This window comes from Megalobrama amblycephala, linkage group LG20 (assembly GCF_018812025.1).
Source record: "Megalobrama amblycephala isolate DHTTF-2021 linkage group LG20, ASM1881202v1, whole genome shotgun sequence".
NCBI classification, from domain to species: domain Eukaryota; kingdom Metazoa; phylum Chordata; class Actinopteri; order Cypriniformes; family Xenocyprididae; genus Megalobrama; species Megalobrama amblycephala.
The window spans coordinates 8,828,929-8,843,681 of record NC_063063.1 but is presented as its reverse complement, the minus strand read 5'-3'; the positions used below and the strand labels follow the sequence as shown (position 1 = coordinate 8,843,681).

General features: G+C 37.7%; 1 protein-coding gene across 1 annotated transcript; it reads left to right on the top strand.

The window, feature by feature from the left end:
- The first annotated feature begins 365 nt into the window (after positions 1 to 365).
- mazb (MYC-associated zinc finger protein b (purine-binding transcription factor)) lies at positions 366 to 11,124 on the top strand. The gene is given in 9 exon segments (XM_048170989.1): positions 366 to 1,160; positions 1,332 to 1,482; positions 4,707 to 4,946; positions 4,949 to 5,079; positions 8,119 to 8,325; positions 8,327 to 8,367; positions 8,828 to 8,891; positions 9,190 to 9,361; positions 9,753 to 11,124. Coding segments are annotated over 9 exon segments (1,401 nt in total). The 5' UTR covers positions 366 to 1,127; the 3' UTR covers positions 10,115 to 11,124.
- Positions 11,125 to 14,753: the final 3,629 nt, after the last annotated feature.

The following is a 14,753-nucleotide window of genomic DNA, read 5'->3' as shown; positions in this document are numbered from 1 at the left end:
GTACCATACATAGCACAGCCTCACAGCTTTAACTTTTTTAAAAAGTTTTTTTTACGTACTGCTTGTTAACCGAATAGTTATCCAAAAATGAAAAACTACAAGCAAATATTTAACAGAAAATATGTAACGTTAGTGCAGATGCTAAAAATATATGTTCTCTGAATATGAAATCTGGCAAGTAACAGTATTAATATTGACAGCTACATACTTTCTTTTTGGGTTATAAAAGGTTAAAAAAAACAAAAAACAGTATCTTTACAAAATATTTTATATAAATGAACGTAGTGCAGATTCATTCATTTCTAGAGGTCATTTTGTCTCGGTCAACAGACTGTAGTCACGTGACCTCAACGGCGCTTTTTCTGTCGGCTCATTTTCTGAGAGGAAGGAGGAAAGCGACGGAAATAGGAGGGGGAGATAGAGCCTCCCATCCCTTTAAGAACAACTGGGACATAGCGGAGAGAGGAAAAGGAGAGGAGGGGGTAGAAGAAAGAGGAATTAAAAAAGAAAAGGAAGAAAGAGACAGGGAAGGGAGGGAGGAGAGAGAGAGAGCGCGCGATAAAAAAAGAAAGATGACATCCTGTGAATTGAAGCGCCGAGGTGGAGCGGCGGGCTGCGGCCGGGCTCGAGTGTTATTCGTCCGGGTCACGGCTTGAATCCTACAGCGAGGCTTCGACAAACACCCGATTGGCCTGTCGGGGGGATCGAGGAAAAAACACTGATTTATCCATAGCCGCCTTTAAGTTTGACTCTTTAAAATGCGTCAAGCGCATTACGTATAACCGCTATTTTAACGTCTAAATGCCTCAACTGCTGTTTTATAATGCATGATGTTAGCCTGTAGAAATAACATTATTGGTTTCGGTTTTTAAGTCATGCAAATGAATAAATAGCATGTTGTTGTAATGTCTCGGGTTAAAGTTGGATAGGAGCATATTAAACACTAAATAGTGTGCATTATTGCCTGCTAATCCAGGCCGATAATTAAATATGCGATTGGGGGGATACTTAAAAAAACACATCTAAACATTAAACGCAAACTACAGACTATTTAAAGGATGTCAGTTGTTCGCTATTAATCTTGATGATTGTGTAGTTGATTATAATATTCATCGCTGTGGAACAAAATGGATGCCGCGTGGAGCAATTTTCTCTTCCAGGTGAGATTTAACGCTGTGTGTGTGGAAATAAATTGATGTGAAATTCATGTTATTACAAAGTTGTAACAACATATACATTACTACATTAAAATTGCGAGGAGGTTCACTTCAGTTATACCTACACTGAAGTTTTGAATTCAAACTTAGTACTTTGTGATTGTTCTTTCCCAGACCACACCTTCCCAGACCCAAGTGGAGGGGACCCTCCAATCAGAACTTCTGCCTGTCCACACGACCTCTCCTCAAACCCCGCCCAACGAGCACATAGCTCCGCCTCCATCGACAGTGGACACTGCTGCTCTCAATGAGGACCCTGTACCTGGTGGGTGAGAGTGAGGGAGGGATGGGGAATGGGAGGGAGGTTTGGAGAGGAGCGAGGAAGCTGGCTGGGAGGGGTTGGAGGTTTTCTGTGGTTGCTCAGTGTTCCTCTGTCATCACATAGAGCAGAACAGCTGTGTGGAATATAGTCGTGTTGTCTTCAGCCGGAGGTCAGCCATACAGCGAAGGCTCTATGATTGATCTTCGTTATGACGTTTTTAAGGTCCTACCTTTAGAAATGAGAACATGGTCATAAAAAACCTGGAAATAGGGGGAAACTGATGGAAATTGGTATAGACGACTGAAAAATTATTAGAAAGCCGTTGGTCAAAAAGGTCACATATAGAGGGTATGCACGTGACGTCACCGTCGACCGTTATGACTGTGGCCCGCTAAGTGGCAAAAGCCTGAGCGGCAGCATTGGTTTTCAGCGTGAATGTCGCGAAAAACACATCCAAAACTGGAAAGAGCTTTATGATTGACTATACAAATAGCTTCGACACAAAACCTGAGGTATATATTAAAAAACTGCAGAAAGCAACAGGGAAAAAAGCAAATTGAGATATATATATATATTAGTGATTACTTGAGACGTGATACATTCGGGTCAGTTGTAACTAGGCTATATCTTTCAACATACCTTTGATGATCATGCATGTTTTTCGAGATAACTTGTATTGAAGAAGAGGAAGTAAAGACTCACGCTCCGAGCTGCCACCTGAACTGAGGCATTACAGCACATTATCACATTTAAGAGCGTCAAAATGCCATTTATTGTTTGAATTTTATGATAAAATGGACAAAATTTGAAAATGTAAACTTTTATTCTTATCAGAAGTAACAAAGCACAAAGCCTTTTGCGATTATTGGACGGGAGGTGCTACAATTAATATTTGATGTATCAAAAAATAAAAATAAAAACGCAGACCTGCAACCCTGGCTTGAAATACGGGTGATTCATAGGGTCAAAAAGAGCCTGCTTTAGTTTAACCCTTACTATTTTTAAACTCACTGTTTTTAAACTGTTAATGCGTTAAAATTCAACACAAAAGCTGGTTTGCCAACTGCCAAGAAGAAGAAATTCAACACACGAGTGATTTTCTTTACACTCAGTATGTATGAGTTGCAGTCTGAACACGTTTTTCTGCACCCTTTTGATTGACAGGATATAATCGGCCCTGATCATCGGCCATTTTTAAACAAACGGCTGATGGCCGATAGTGATAATAATAGCTTCTGTAAAGGTGTGCTCACATATGTTGTTGTTCAACTAATTTTCGCAGACAAAATCTAGTAATTTCAGTAGGAATCCACTCAATCAAGAATTTCACATGAGGGAGAAAGCTTTCCCCATGCAGATTTGGCAACGGAAAAAAAAAAAAAAAATTCTGTGCTTCATTCATCGCTACACTATTGACAATAGAAAATTGACTTTTTCTGCCCTCAAGTCATAGGTCAAAACGTGTGTCTGTAAAGGTACGGTCACATTTACCTTTGTACATCGAATTTTCACGAAATCCAGTCATTTCAGTAGGAAATTCTGCAATTGGGAATTTTGCGTAAGGGTGAAAGATTTCCACATGCAGGTTTCGCAATGGGTTCAATTTGGTCACGTAAATTCGCCGTAATTGACCCTTCGCAAAGACCCGCCCCTCTTAGTTACTGTTGCTTTGTCCGACAAGCCGTGGCGCCGTCACACCACACAGAGTGAATAGTACATCGCGGAGCAAAGAGGAAACTGACAACACGTCGACAGACGAGACAGAGCAGGTTACTTATGATATTAAACAAAGTCCCAGCTTTCAAACTGTGTTTGAAAACCGATCATCTCTTCCTGCTAGTTCATTTATAGCATCGAATAAACATGAATGAATATGAGAAGGAATGTTGTTTCAAACGCGGAAAGACGTCAATATACACAGTTTTTCAAGTTTAACTCCACCGACCCACACAGCAAAAGAGCCCGCAAATTGATACAACCGTTACAGTAAAGGCGCATGCACGTCCACGGATCCGACATGGGTCCGCTCAGGATCCGCTGATTGACAGTAGAATTTACGGCGCCGCCCGGAAGCAGAGCTGATCCTCTGGGCGGTGCCAAAACGAATGTGACAGTCACGCGAATTTGGGCGACTTGAATGTGGATCCGCCTAGGAGTCTCCTGCTGTCTGGGGAGGTTAATCTTCTACCTCCTGACGGGATTTGTCGGACAAAATAGCAGATTCGGCTTTCTGATTGGTTAGAACGCTTGTCAATCAAACTCCCTGCGAAGGGTCAATTACCAACAGAGAGCTGTTGGTTTAAAAGTGACTTCTGTGTGAGCTGTGCTTCATGCATCGCTATACTATTGACAATAGACAATGGACCTTTTTTACCTGATGTGACAGCACCTTAAAGGGTTAGTTCACCCAAAAATCAAAATTCTGTCATGAATTACTCGCCCTCATGTCGTTCCACACCTGTAAGACCTTCGTTCATCTTCAGAACACAAATAAAGATATTTTTGATGAAATTCGAGAGGTATATGACTCGTCCATAGACAGCAAAATAATCAACACTTTCAAGGTCCATAAAGGTACTAAAGACATTGTTAAAATAGAAGCAATGAGAATACTTTTTGTGCGCAAAAATAATGACTTTATTCAACAATATCTTCTCTTCTGTGTCATTCTCCTATGCTATTTACATTGCAGCGCTTCCAGGTTCTGCGTCAGAATGCCGGATCAATATTGGCCGCCTCCTGCCTCAGGATCACATGCATGCTTTGTGCTGATCACGTGAACAGCGTTGGTCAATACCGGCCAGTCCTGACTTAGAACCTGGAAGCGCTGCAATGTAAATGGCGTAGGAGAATGACACAGATGAGAAGATATTGTTTAATAAAGTCATTATTTTTGTTTTGTTTTTGCGCACAAAAAGTATTCTCGTCGCTTCATAACATTAAGGTTGAACCACTGCAGTCACGTGGACAGTTTTAATGATGTCTTTAGTACCTTTAAGGCCCTTGACAGTTGTTGTTAAATTGTTGTCTATGGAGGAGTCAGAGAGCTCTCAGATTTCATCAAAAATATCTTAATTTGTGTTCCTAAGATGAACAAAGGTCTTACAGGTGTGGAACGACATGAGGGTGAGTAATTATTGACAGATTTTTCATTTTGGGGTGAACTAACCCTTAAACTGTCTTATTACTGATTAGTAACGCTCAGTTCTGACTTTCCATCCCATCAGTGAAGCCAGTGTCCAGGACGGCTCGTGCGGCTCATATCTGCTCAATTTGCAGTAAGCAGTTCAAGAACAGCTACAATCTGCGGCGCCATCAATCCGTCCACACCGGCATCCGCATGAAGGGGGGCTCTCAGAGCCAAGAGGCCATGGCCAAAGAGAGTGCAGAAAGACACGCAGTCCCCCTCTCTCTCCTTCACCTCTCCATACCCCAACAGCAAACCCAAACGCTGCCCCCTACTGCCGTGCTGCCCCTCCCCACACACAAGTCCTGGCCACTCAAGATGGAAATGATGTTGCCATGGAGAGCGTGGCTTCCACTGTGACCGCCCTCCCTCCTCCGACTGCTGTTGTCATGGTAACAGGGGAGCCTGTACAGGTGGGCATTCGTTTGTTTGTGTGTGTATTCTCAGATACTGCATTCATGTAGCATACGTTAAATTGCATAATGTTGCGACCAATTTAATATACAAATGTTTATATGTAGAAACTATTTTTGCAAGCCTTGGATATACTTGCTCGCACAGACCTTTGCAGACTGTTTTTTTTTATGGTTCCCATGGTCAGGGAAAATTGAAAATTTTACTAAGATCTGAGTCTTTTTAAAGATAGATACTTTATTAATCCTTCACAGGAAATTATATTTGTTACAATAGCAGCAATCACATAATTCGTGCACACAGACATTTGCACACTAATAAATATAATAATTTAAATATAAAAAATGAAAAGCTTGGTAGCTGACATATAAATGAAAAATGCCCCAGAAATCTCTATGAAATGAGTTTGAACTATTCTTATATATGCAGTATTAATGAATGACTGGAAAGGTAATGTAAATGTCATGGAGATTCCTCTTTAAAAAAGGGTGTTGAGAAAATATCACCTGAAGCAGCAGAAAGAAGAAATTGTTTGCCTAGTTAGCAGGCTCAGAAATTGCAAAAATGGAAGTGAAATATAAAAGGAGCAATAATGAATACCTCTCTTTTTATCTGTAACATTTGATATATTTCTGGATTTTTTTTGCTGAAGGCCTAATTATGAATATTATCAAATAAATTAGTAATTAAAGAGTTAATTCTGCTTTAATATTTTAGGTAACATCCCACTATATTTCTTGATATTTTTTTTCTTTTGCTCAAGGCCTAGTTATGAATACTATCAAATAAATTAATAATTAAAGAGTTAATTCTTATTTAATTTTTTAGTTAACATCCCAATTACTCAAATAGAGTATTTATTTAAATGAATTGTATTTTGAACAGAAGTATTTTGCATAATAAAATGGAACATTGTCGTTTATATGTTGGGGTGGAAACATTCCCTCATAAACGTAAATTCCACTGAAAATCAGATCCAGGAGATAAGAATTAGTTTCTGACATAGCCAGTATAATATTACTCGTTTATGTTTGCTGGTTGTGTATATATAAGGTGGAAAAAAAACAACACTAAACAAACCAGTAACTGCACTGACCATGTGTCTGTGTTGTGTTAAACTGCACATAAGCACAAGTTTACATGTTTATATGTGTTTTTTTGTTGAGTATGATGTTTGATACATCAGACTTTATGGCTTTTGTGCAGATGCTGATGTTTGTATGGCCAAAAGTAAGATGCAATTCTGATGCTTTTAATGCAAATCAGTGAGATTTTAATAACAGTATAACAGACTACTTGCATAAAATGCATATAAATATCAGTTGTCACTGTATATCCTCTGAATAATATGTTTTAGTAAGATGATATTTAAATGCTTAGTTTTATGATCAAAGCTCATTTTTATTGAGGGGGCAAAACATATAATGCAATATAAAACAATGATTACTGAGAGATAAACAAATAAATGTTTCTCAAAACCTAATGGATAATATTTGATACTCACATTTTACCATGACTTTCAAAAAAAAAAAAAAGCATGGATAATCAAGTCCAGTTAGTGTTCATCTTGAAAAACAACTAACAATATTATTCTTACATTTACTTGCGTTTAAATCATTCCACAGCTAAAAAACACACAAACCACGACCTGAAGTTGGACATGTTTGTATACTAAACTTTTACTTGCTAAAAAGTATGAACTATCAATCAGACAACAGAAGGCATATTTTGATCATGTTGATAATTTAGAGGCCTTAGAAATTTGTGCATCTAATTTGACACAGTGTGCTTTATAAGGTTAATAAACTTAAATTGAACACACTTTTAAAAATGCAATACAAAATTGCCATTTTTTTTTTTTACATACAGTTCTATAAAATCAAGAATAGCTATACAAGCAACTTGATTAATGAATTAATAAAATCATCAAGGTTTAGTGTATTGTTCGGATATACAAAAGGTAGTGGAGGAGTACTTTTAATTAAAAGCACAAAAACATATTTTCCTGTAGCTGTTCTCTGCCTCAGTAGTACAGCATAGCCAACCTTCCTTCAGATTTGTCCAATGGGATTCAAGCACTGTGAGTGCACAGTTCCAGAGTTTCGGAGATGCACGCACCATGCAAAGCAGAGCCTGCAGGGTATGCGATGACATCACTTTTTGTGTATGCACCCTTGCTCTCGTGAAAATATAAACCAGGTTTCAGACTGTTATTTTAGGACATTCTTCAGACTAGGGCTGCAAGATAATGCAAAATCTGCTATATATATTGCCATATAAAAAAATCTGGGATTTTCACCAGATGACTTGAATAGCTGCTGGATATTTGAAAAGAATGAATCGTTATAGAGTGAGTGGGGTGATTTTGAAAATTACTTTTTACTCTGAAGACTATTAAAATGGCGCAATCCTTTTTAGAGCTGAATGATTTAGGAGCTTCACAGTAATTTTTTTTTTGTTTGTTTGTTTGTTTTAAGTTCCAAATAAAATGTATTCGAGTACGTTTTACAAGAAAATGCTATTTCAGTCCTTCTACTTCAAAATGTCATGTTTACTTCAATGTGGTACTTGCCGTTTCTTTGTAATTATTTGTGAAATATACTAGCAATTTTTCTGTGAAAATTGTTTTATAGTAAATCCTAAACAATTTGTTTTGTATTATTATTATTATTATTATTATTATTATTAAATAAATATATTAAACAAAGAAATATATTGTAATAACACTATTGTACTATAAAATAAAAATTTAAGTAATAAAAGTAGTTGTATTTTACTGTAAAATTGTTACAAATATTTGCGTCTTAATTTTAACGTTCAAACAGTAACCCATCGTCTCAACTGCTCGATTCACAGTAAATGAGCTTAAACACATCTAAATTACATGCTTCACCCACATATATTTATTCGATTAAATTGCAGCCTGTTTGATTTGACAGTCGCACCAGGCCATATCGCACTCAATTTTATTTCAATATATCTTGCAGCTTTACTTCAGACAGTTGAATGATCTTCTCATTTCTCTACTCCCCCCTCAGAGACCAGTAAACCAGAACCCCAACCCTGTGCGTAAAAACCACGCGTGTGAGACCTGTGGTAAAGCCTTCAGGGATGTGTACCACCTGAACAGACACAGGCTCTCCCACTCGGACGAGAAGCCATTTTCCTGCCCGATCTGCCAGCAGCGCTTCAAGCGGAAGGACCGCATGAGCCATCACGTCAGATCCCACCAGGGAGGCGTGGAGAAAGCCCTATGTGTGCCCACACTGTGCTAAAGCTTTCTCACGGTAGGGCAGACCTCTGATCTTCAATACACTGGCATTGTCTATAATGTGTTTTAGGGTGTTCATTTCGAAACCTGGTGAGTTTTCTCTTAGTTCATTTAGTTTAGGCATATATGAACACGTCTATCACGCTTGAATCCACACCAAAAAAAACAGTCTGAGGTGGTATCACCGTGCTTGAAAAAGAACTCTGGAGGTTTTCTTGTGGTGAGAAAGCAATCCGACCCAACCAACCAATGAACCAGGCTATATCACAGTGTATGATGGGTAGGGGTGTGACAAGAAATGTTGCCTTATGAAAGTGAACTGAACCAAGAATAAATTGTAACATTGTAACAATTTTAATCCCTGTTTTGGAACCAAGCAAATGACACATTGGTCTGAAAATAACCTTAGATTATACTTGGAGCTCTTAGCTTCTAAATTTGACTGTGAATGAAATGTCTTTTACTCATTCTCACAGGCCTGATCATCTCAACAGTCATGTCAGACAGGTCCATTCTTCAGAACGGCCCTTCAAATGTCCGGTATGGAAGTTTTTGTTTCTGTTTTACAATTTACACTAAAAGAAAAGTCTTGTCTTGATTTTAATGCATTACTGAGGTAAAAGATTGCACAAAACTGGTTTATCTACATTCAGATATGTATTGTTAGTTTATTATTATTTTACTCATTGTTTTCAGTTATATGAGCTAAATATTAAAGCAATTCTATTTATATATTTTCTGTGTATCTTTCTAATGAAATGCGTAAACAATTTGGTATATTGTTTTACTTATTTGTGTGAATATATTTTTTTCTCTAAATGAAATGTAAATGCTACAGACGTGTGAATCAAGCTTTGCCACACGGGACAGACTGCGTGCTCACATGATCAGACATGAAGAGAAGGTTCCGTGTCACATCTGTGGCAAACTGCTGTCTGCTGCATATATCACGGATCACATGAGGGTGCACAACCAATCACAGCATCACTCCTGCCACCTCTGCAACCGCAGTGAGTCTATCTATCTATCTATCTATCTATCTATCTATCTATCTATCTATCTATCTATCTATCTATCTATCTATCTATCTATCTATCTATCTATCTATCTATCTATCTATCTATCTATCTATCTATCTGTCTGTCTGTCTGTCTGTCTGTCTGTCTGTCTGTCTGTCTGTCTGTCTGTCTGTCTGTCTAATCTATGAGTGAGGTGCAATTTTCATGTTCACTTTGCTATAATGTTGTATTTCAACAAACCTCACTAATTGCATAAACAAAAAACTACATAATCAGCTTGTCTGCTGTAATTATCATTAACGAGTTATTATGAGGTAATCGCAATCATCAGTTAATGAAATTCAGCAGCAGTACTTCACCTCCCAAACATTTGCCCCATCAGGTTTCACCACGCTGACGTACCTGCGTGTTCACGCTCAGAAGCACCACGGTCAGGAGTGGAAGGAGAGCGGAGGAGGCTTCGGCACCACAGGCTCTGGAGGCGTCCTGGTCTGTCAGCTTTGCGGTGTGCACTGCAAGACCCCCACACAGCTGCAAGGCCACATGGGTACCCATAACCCCCCTGTGAGCGATCCCAACCCCATCATCACCACCACAACCACCACCACCAGTGAGGCGGTTCCGGGGAGCACGGTCACCCTGTGCAACATGGTCTCGGCACCCACGATGTTCGTGAGCGGAAACACGGTGGTGGATCTGCTGGTGACCGACTGCTCCAGCATCATCCCGCAACCTCAAAGCTAGCAGAGCAGGCCTGTAGCGCACACGTGCTAGTACTCACACATACTACACACAGCTAAAAAAGTAGCTACTACACACACGTATGACTCAAAACAGCCATTTATACAATTTATTACACTAAAGTTCCACAGGAAGCCAAGGAGAAACTGTGAAAATAGGCATTCTGAGTAGGAGTTGCTCATGCTTTATGACATGCACTCACGTACAACGACAACTACTGTAGCATGATACATTTTGAAAGAACACCTCTCAATGATGCACATATTAAGACACAGTCGCTTTACGCTTAACTCTCTCGAAACCAGATTAATATGTACATTTTCTTGTCGTGCTGAGAGGGCAGGGTGACTATTTAGTCTTCCTAGGCTATCTTGGCTTAACAAGAAGGATCAGGGCATAAAGGTGGGAAAACAGACTTAGAGGGCAGTATTTTTCCTTTAAAGCGGATGTTTGCTCATTTACTCACTTTTATTCAGATTTCGTATGACTTTCTGTCACAAAACAGAGCTTTTTTTCTCCTTTTGGAAGCTTTGGAGGCTGTTGATTTTCATTGCATGGAAGAGAGCAGCTCAGACATTCTGCTAAATTTCTTCTTTTATGTTCTACGGAAAAAGGAAGTCATATGGGTGAGTAAATGTTGGGTGAAAGATCACTATTAGGAAAAAATGGCCACGTCGCGCTGGTTTCTCTTTCACTGTCGTCTTCTCCCTTTCAACTTCTCTGTTTTCATCGCTGCAGGACTCTGATGATACTGTGATTGTGTATTGCTACTGTATTTCTTTTGCCTGTAATATGATTTCCTGTTTGTTTGCCAGACGTCCACCGCCATAAAAAGGCCTCGAGATCCATTCATAAGTCATAATAGTTCTGGTGACGAAAGACAAAAAGCAGAAGAAAGAGCTGAAAGGTGAAAACGAGAGGTTTCATGAGGTGAAAGAGGAAAGTAGTAACGTTCAGCAAAGACAATTACATACACACTATGTGGCAGATGCCAGGTTATATTTAACGCAAAATGGGGAGAAAGAAAAAAGAAATTGTCTGATTTTAGGTCCATTTAAGCGTTTTGTCATTGTGACATTATTTGCATAAAAAATATTCACCCAATTCTCTTTACCATAATTTCAAAACTAAACAATGATATAGAAGTATTTATATTCTACCATTGAGAATATTTAGAAGTATAATTAAAATGGAAAATAACTGTTGTCTATTTGTATATATTTTAAATATAATTTATTCCTGTGCTCAAAGTTGAATTTTCAGCATCATTACTCCAGTCTTCAGTGTCACATGATCCTTCAGAAATCATTCTAATATGCAGATTTGCTGCTCAAGAAACATTTCTGATTATTATCAATGTTGAAAACAGTTCTTCAGATTTTTGTGGAAACTGATACTTTTTTTTTTTTTTTTTAGGATTCTTTGAACAAAGTTCAAAGAGCATTCATTTGAAATAGAAATCGTTTGTAACATAAATGTTTTACTGTCACTTTTTAATCAATTTAATGCATCCTTGCTGAATAAAAGTGTTCATTTCTTTCAACAACAACAACAAAATCTTACTGACAGTGAAAGTGTACATCATGGCTTTTGCACTGCCTTTAATTTGTTGTTTTTAAAAATTGAAGAAAAAAAAATTACTAAAAATGTATTACTAGTAATATAAAATGTTCATGAAAATAATGTCACAATGCCAAAATCTTAGTAGACTAGTAGTAATAGTCCTTTTATTATTATTATTATTATTATTATTATTATTATTATGGGACATGAACTGGAGATTCACACATCCAGTCGTGTCTGTACGGTACTGGCCAAATAATGTTTCTGTTTGAGTCTGTGTGACTTTGAGTTTGTCACTGATTATCCAGACCACCATTATACTAGTTTAAACAAGCATACAAGATATTTTTGAAGGAAATGTGTGGACTGCTCATAAATAAAAAAAAAACTGCCTACGGAAATCCAAAAGTAAAAATACCCAGATTTCACCTTAACTATTAGTTGCTAGCTTCTTTTACAGGACTGTCCTAAATACATTTAGAATGTAAACATTTTAATTTTTGATGTTGTGTGAGACGCAGTGTTGGGGGTAACGCGAGTTACATAATCAGATTACTTTTTTCAAGTAACTAGTAAAGTAATGCATTACTTTTAAATTTACAACAAAATATCTAAGTTACTTTTCCAAATAAGTAACGGAAGTTACTTTGTTTTCACATTATTGACTGACAGCTCCATGTTGAGAGAAATCGGGAGTGCCAGAGGCATTGTGTGCGCTGTGTGAACATGATGGTTACTCTAGACTAGTTCTAGACTAAATGTGAGCTTACATTTACTCATTTACTACTTTTCCTGCATCCTATTCCACAATGGCAGCACAGCTGAAAGTTTTGTTTGAGCTGCGCCCTCTAGTGTACAGGCGTGAATATGCATGAGGTTTATTCATTTCACTTTTGGTGTGAAAGGGCCTTTACATTTGCCAAAAATAGAACTTTTCTGTTGTTATAAAAACAAACAAACAAACAAACAAACAGCCCAGACCAGATGAGAAAAAGTAACGCAAAAGTAACGTAACACATTACTTTCCATAAAAAGTAACTAAGTAACTCAATTAGTTACTTTTTTTTAGGGAGTAACGCAATATTGTAATGCATTACTTTTAAAAGTAACTTTCCCCAACACTGGTGAGATGTGATCGAACCTAAAATTATTTAAGGATGCTTGTTTGAGTGTAATAATTTGGCCAGGACTGTACTGTGGGCGTTTAAAATATACACATTTTCCTACTCCGATTCTCCTCTGGGTCTAATCCACGTGTACATCTATAGAAGAACGTGAAATACTGAAACTATGAATCCTCTGCCTGACTTTTCCCGTGTAACATGATGAGGTGCTGAACTAGGAAATTCAAAGAGAGGGAAGATAATAGGAAGAAGCGTTTAAAGGCTTTGCTGTTTACCTTCAGATTCGTCCTCGTGTTATTTGTCTGAGCAGCAGGCCGTCAGAGGAAAGGAGTGCAGCTGTTGTTACTGCTTCCACTGAGACTTTCAGCAAACGGCTCTTTTGTAGAAGATTGTTTTTTCTTTTCTTTTATGAATGTGTGAATGGTGTGTTTAAAGAAGGGCTTAATCATGTGCGCTCAAGTAAAACTGAACTTCACACAAGGAAATAAAACTCTTTACTAGCTCAAGGTTTAAAAACAACGGAGAAGAAAAAAAGACTCGTCTTGGTTCTTGGTTTTGTACTGGAGTGATTTGTTTGATCAGTTTTAGTGTTGGTACTGTATATCTGGTTATTCATGAGCTTAATTTGAATATGAGATTTGTTCTTCCTGTCTAGAAAAGTAGTTGTTATTATTATTATTATAAGCTTCAGATCATATTTAGGTTCTTCTTTTTAATTTAGCATTAAGCTGAAATAATACCTCTAATCTCTGTACAGCTCTGGCAATGCATCTCAATGCCTTATTATTGTACTCTACCGCATTTAATTTGTCAAACACTACAACTATTTTAAATTATAGTCAATGATGAACCAGTAAAAAAGGAAAGTAAGATAATAATGGGATGTATTTATATTTATATTTTTATATTTCTCAGCAGTATGCATGTCTATAAACAGAGCAAAACAAAAATGTTGATGCTTACCATGATCATGGATATTATGTTATTATTTTGTAGATGATGTAGAACATGTTATCATTTTGTAATTTTGACTATTAAAAGGAAATGGAGTAATCATATCTCTGTGGGTCACGTGACTTGTATTGTCAAGATCAGTGTGTGTGTGTGTGTGCAAAGATCCGACCTTGACCTCCTCTTCCGCCCAATCATATTTGTCCATCTGAAAAATAATAATCCATATCAGTCTAAATGGGGTCACTGCAAGCAGGAAAAACAAGGTCAAACACACTGAAGTGAATGAAATCAGTGACATGTTCTCAACAGCACAATGCTTTCTGGTCTTCCTGAAGATGAGTCTGTCTCGCTGCTCTCTCTGTATTGTAATATATCTTGAGCACATCAATAATTCATGATACACTTCGGTGTGATCAGCTTTAGACCTCGGTTTTGGGAGCTGGAATGTTGCCAGTTTGAATCCCAGGACTGCAGGTGTCAATATTTGTGCCCTTTCACTGTCCTCTCATTATACGTGTAAATTCAGAGCGGTCACAATACATCCTTGCAGTGTTTCAACACACGTGCAACCAAGCAATAAATTACAGTGACTGGTGCTTACAAGGCAGCGTTGATATCCCTCAGACACTCTGATTAAGAGTTCATTCTACACCATTAACCATAAACCTGTGCTCTTAAAGGGATAGTTCACCCAAAAATGAAAATGTTGCCATTGCTTACCCTAAAATTGTTCTAAACCTGTACGAGTACACAAAAGAAGATATTTTAAAGAATGTCAGTTGACTATAGCCATTGACTTCCATAGTAGGAAAAAAATACTATTGAAGTCAGTGGGGTCCATCAACTGTCTGGTTACTGACATTCTTTAAAATATCTTCTTTTGTGTTCAGCAGAAGAATAAAACATACCAGTTTGGAACAACATGACAGTGAGTAAATGATGATGAAATTTTAATTTTTGGGTGAACTATCCCTTTAATTCTGCCCGGACTACTTTATTTT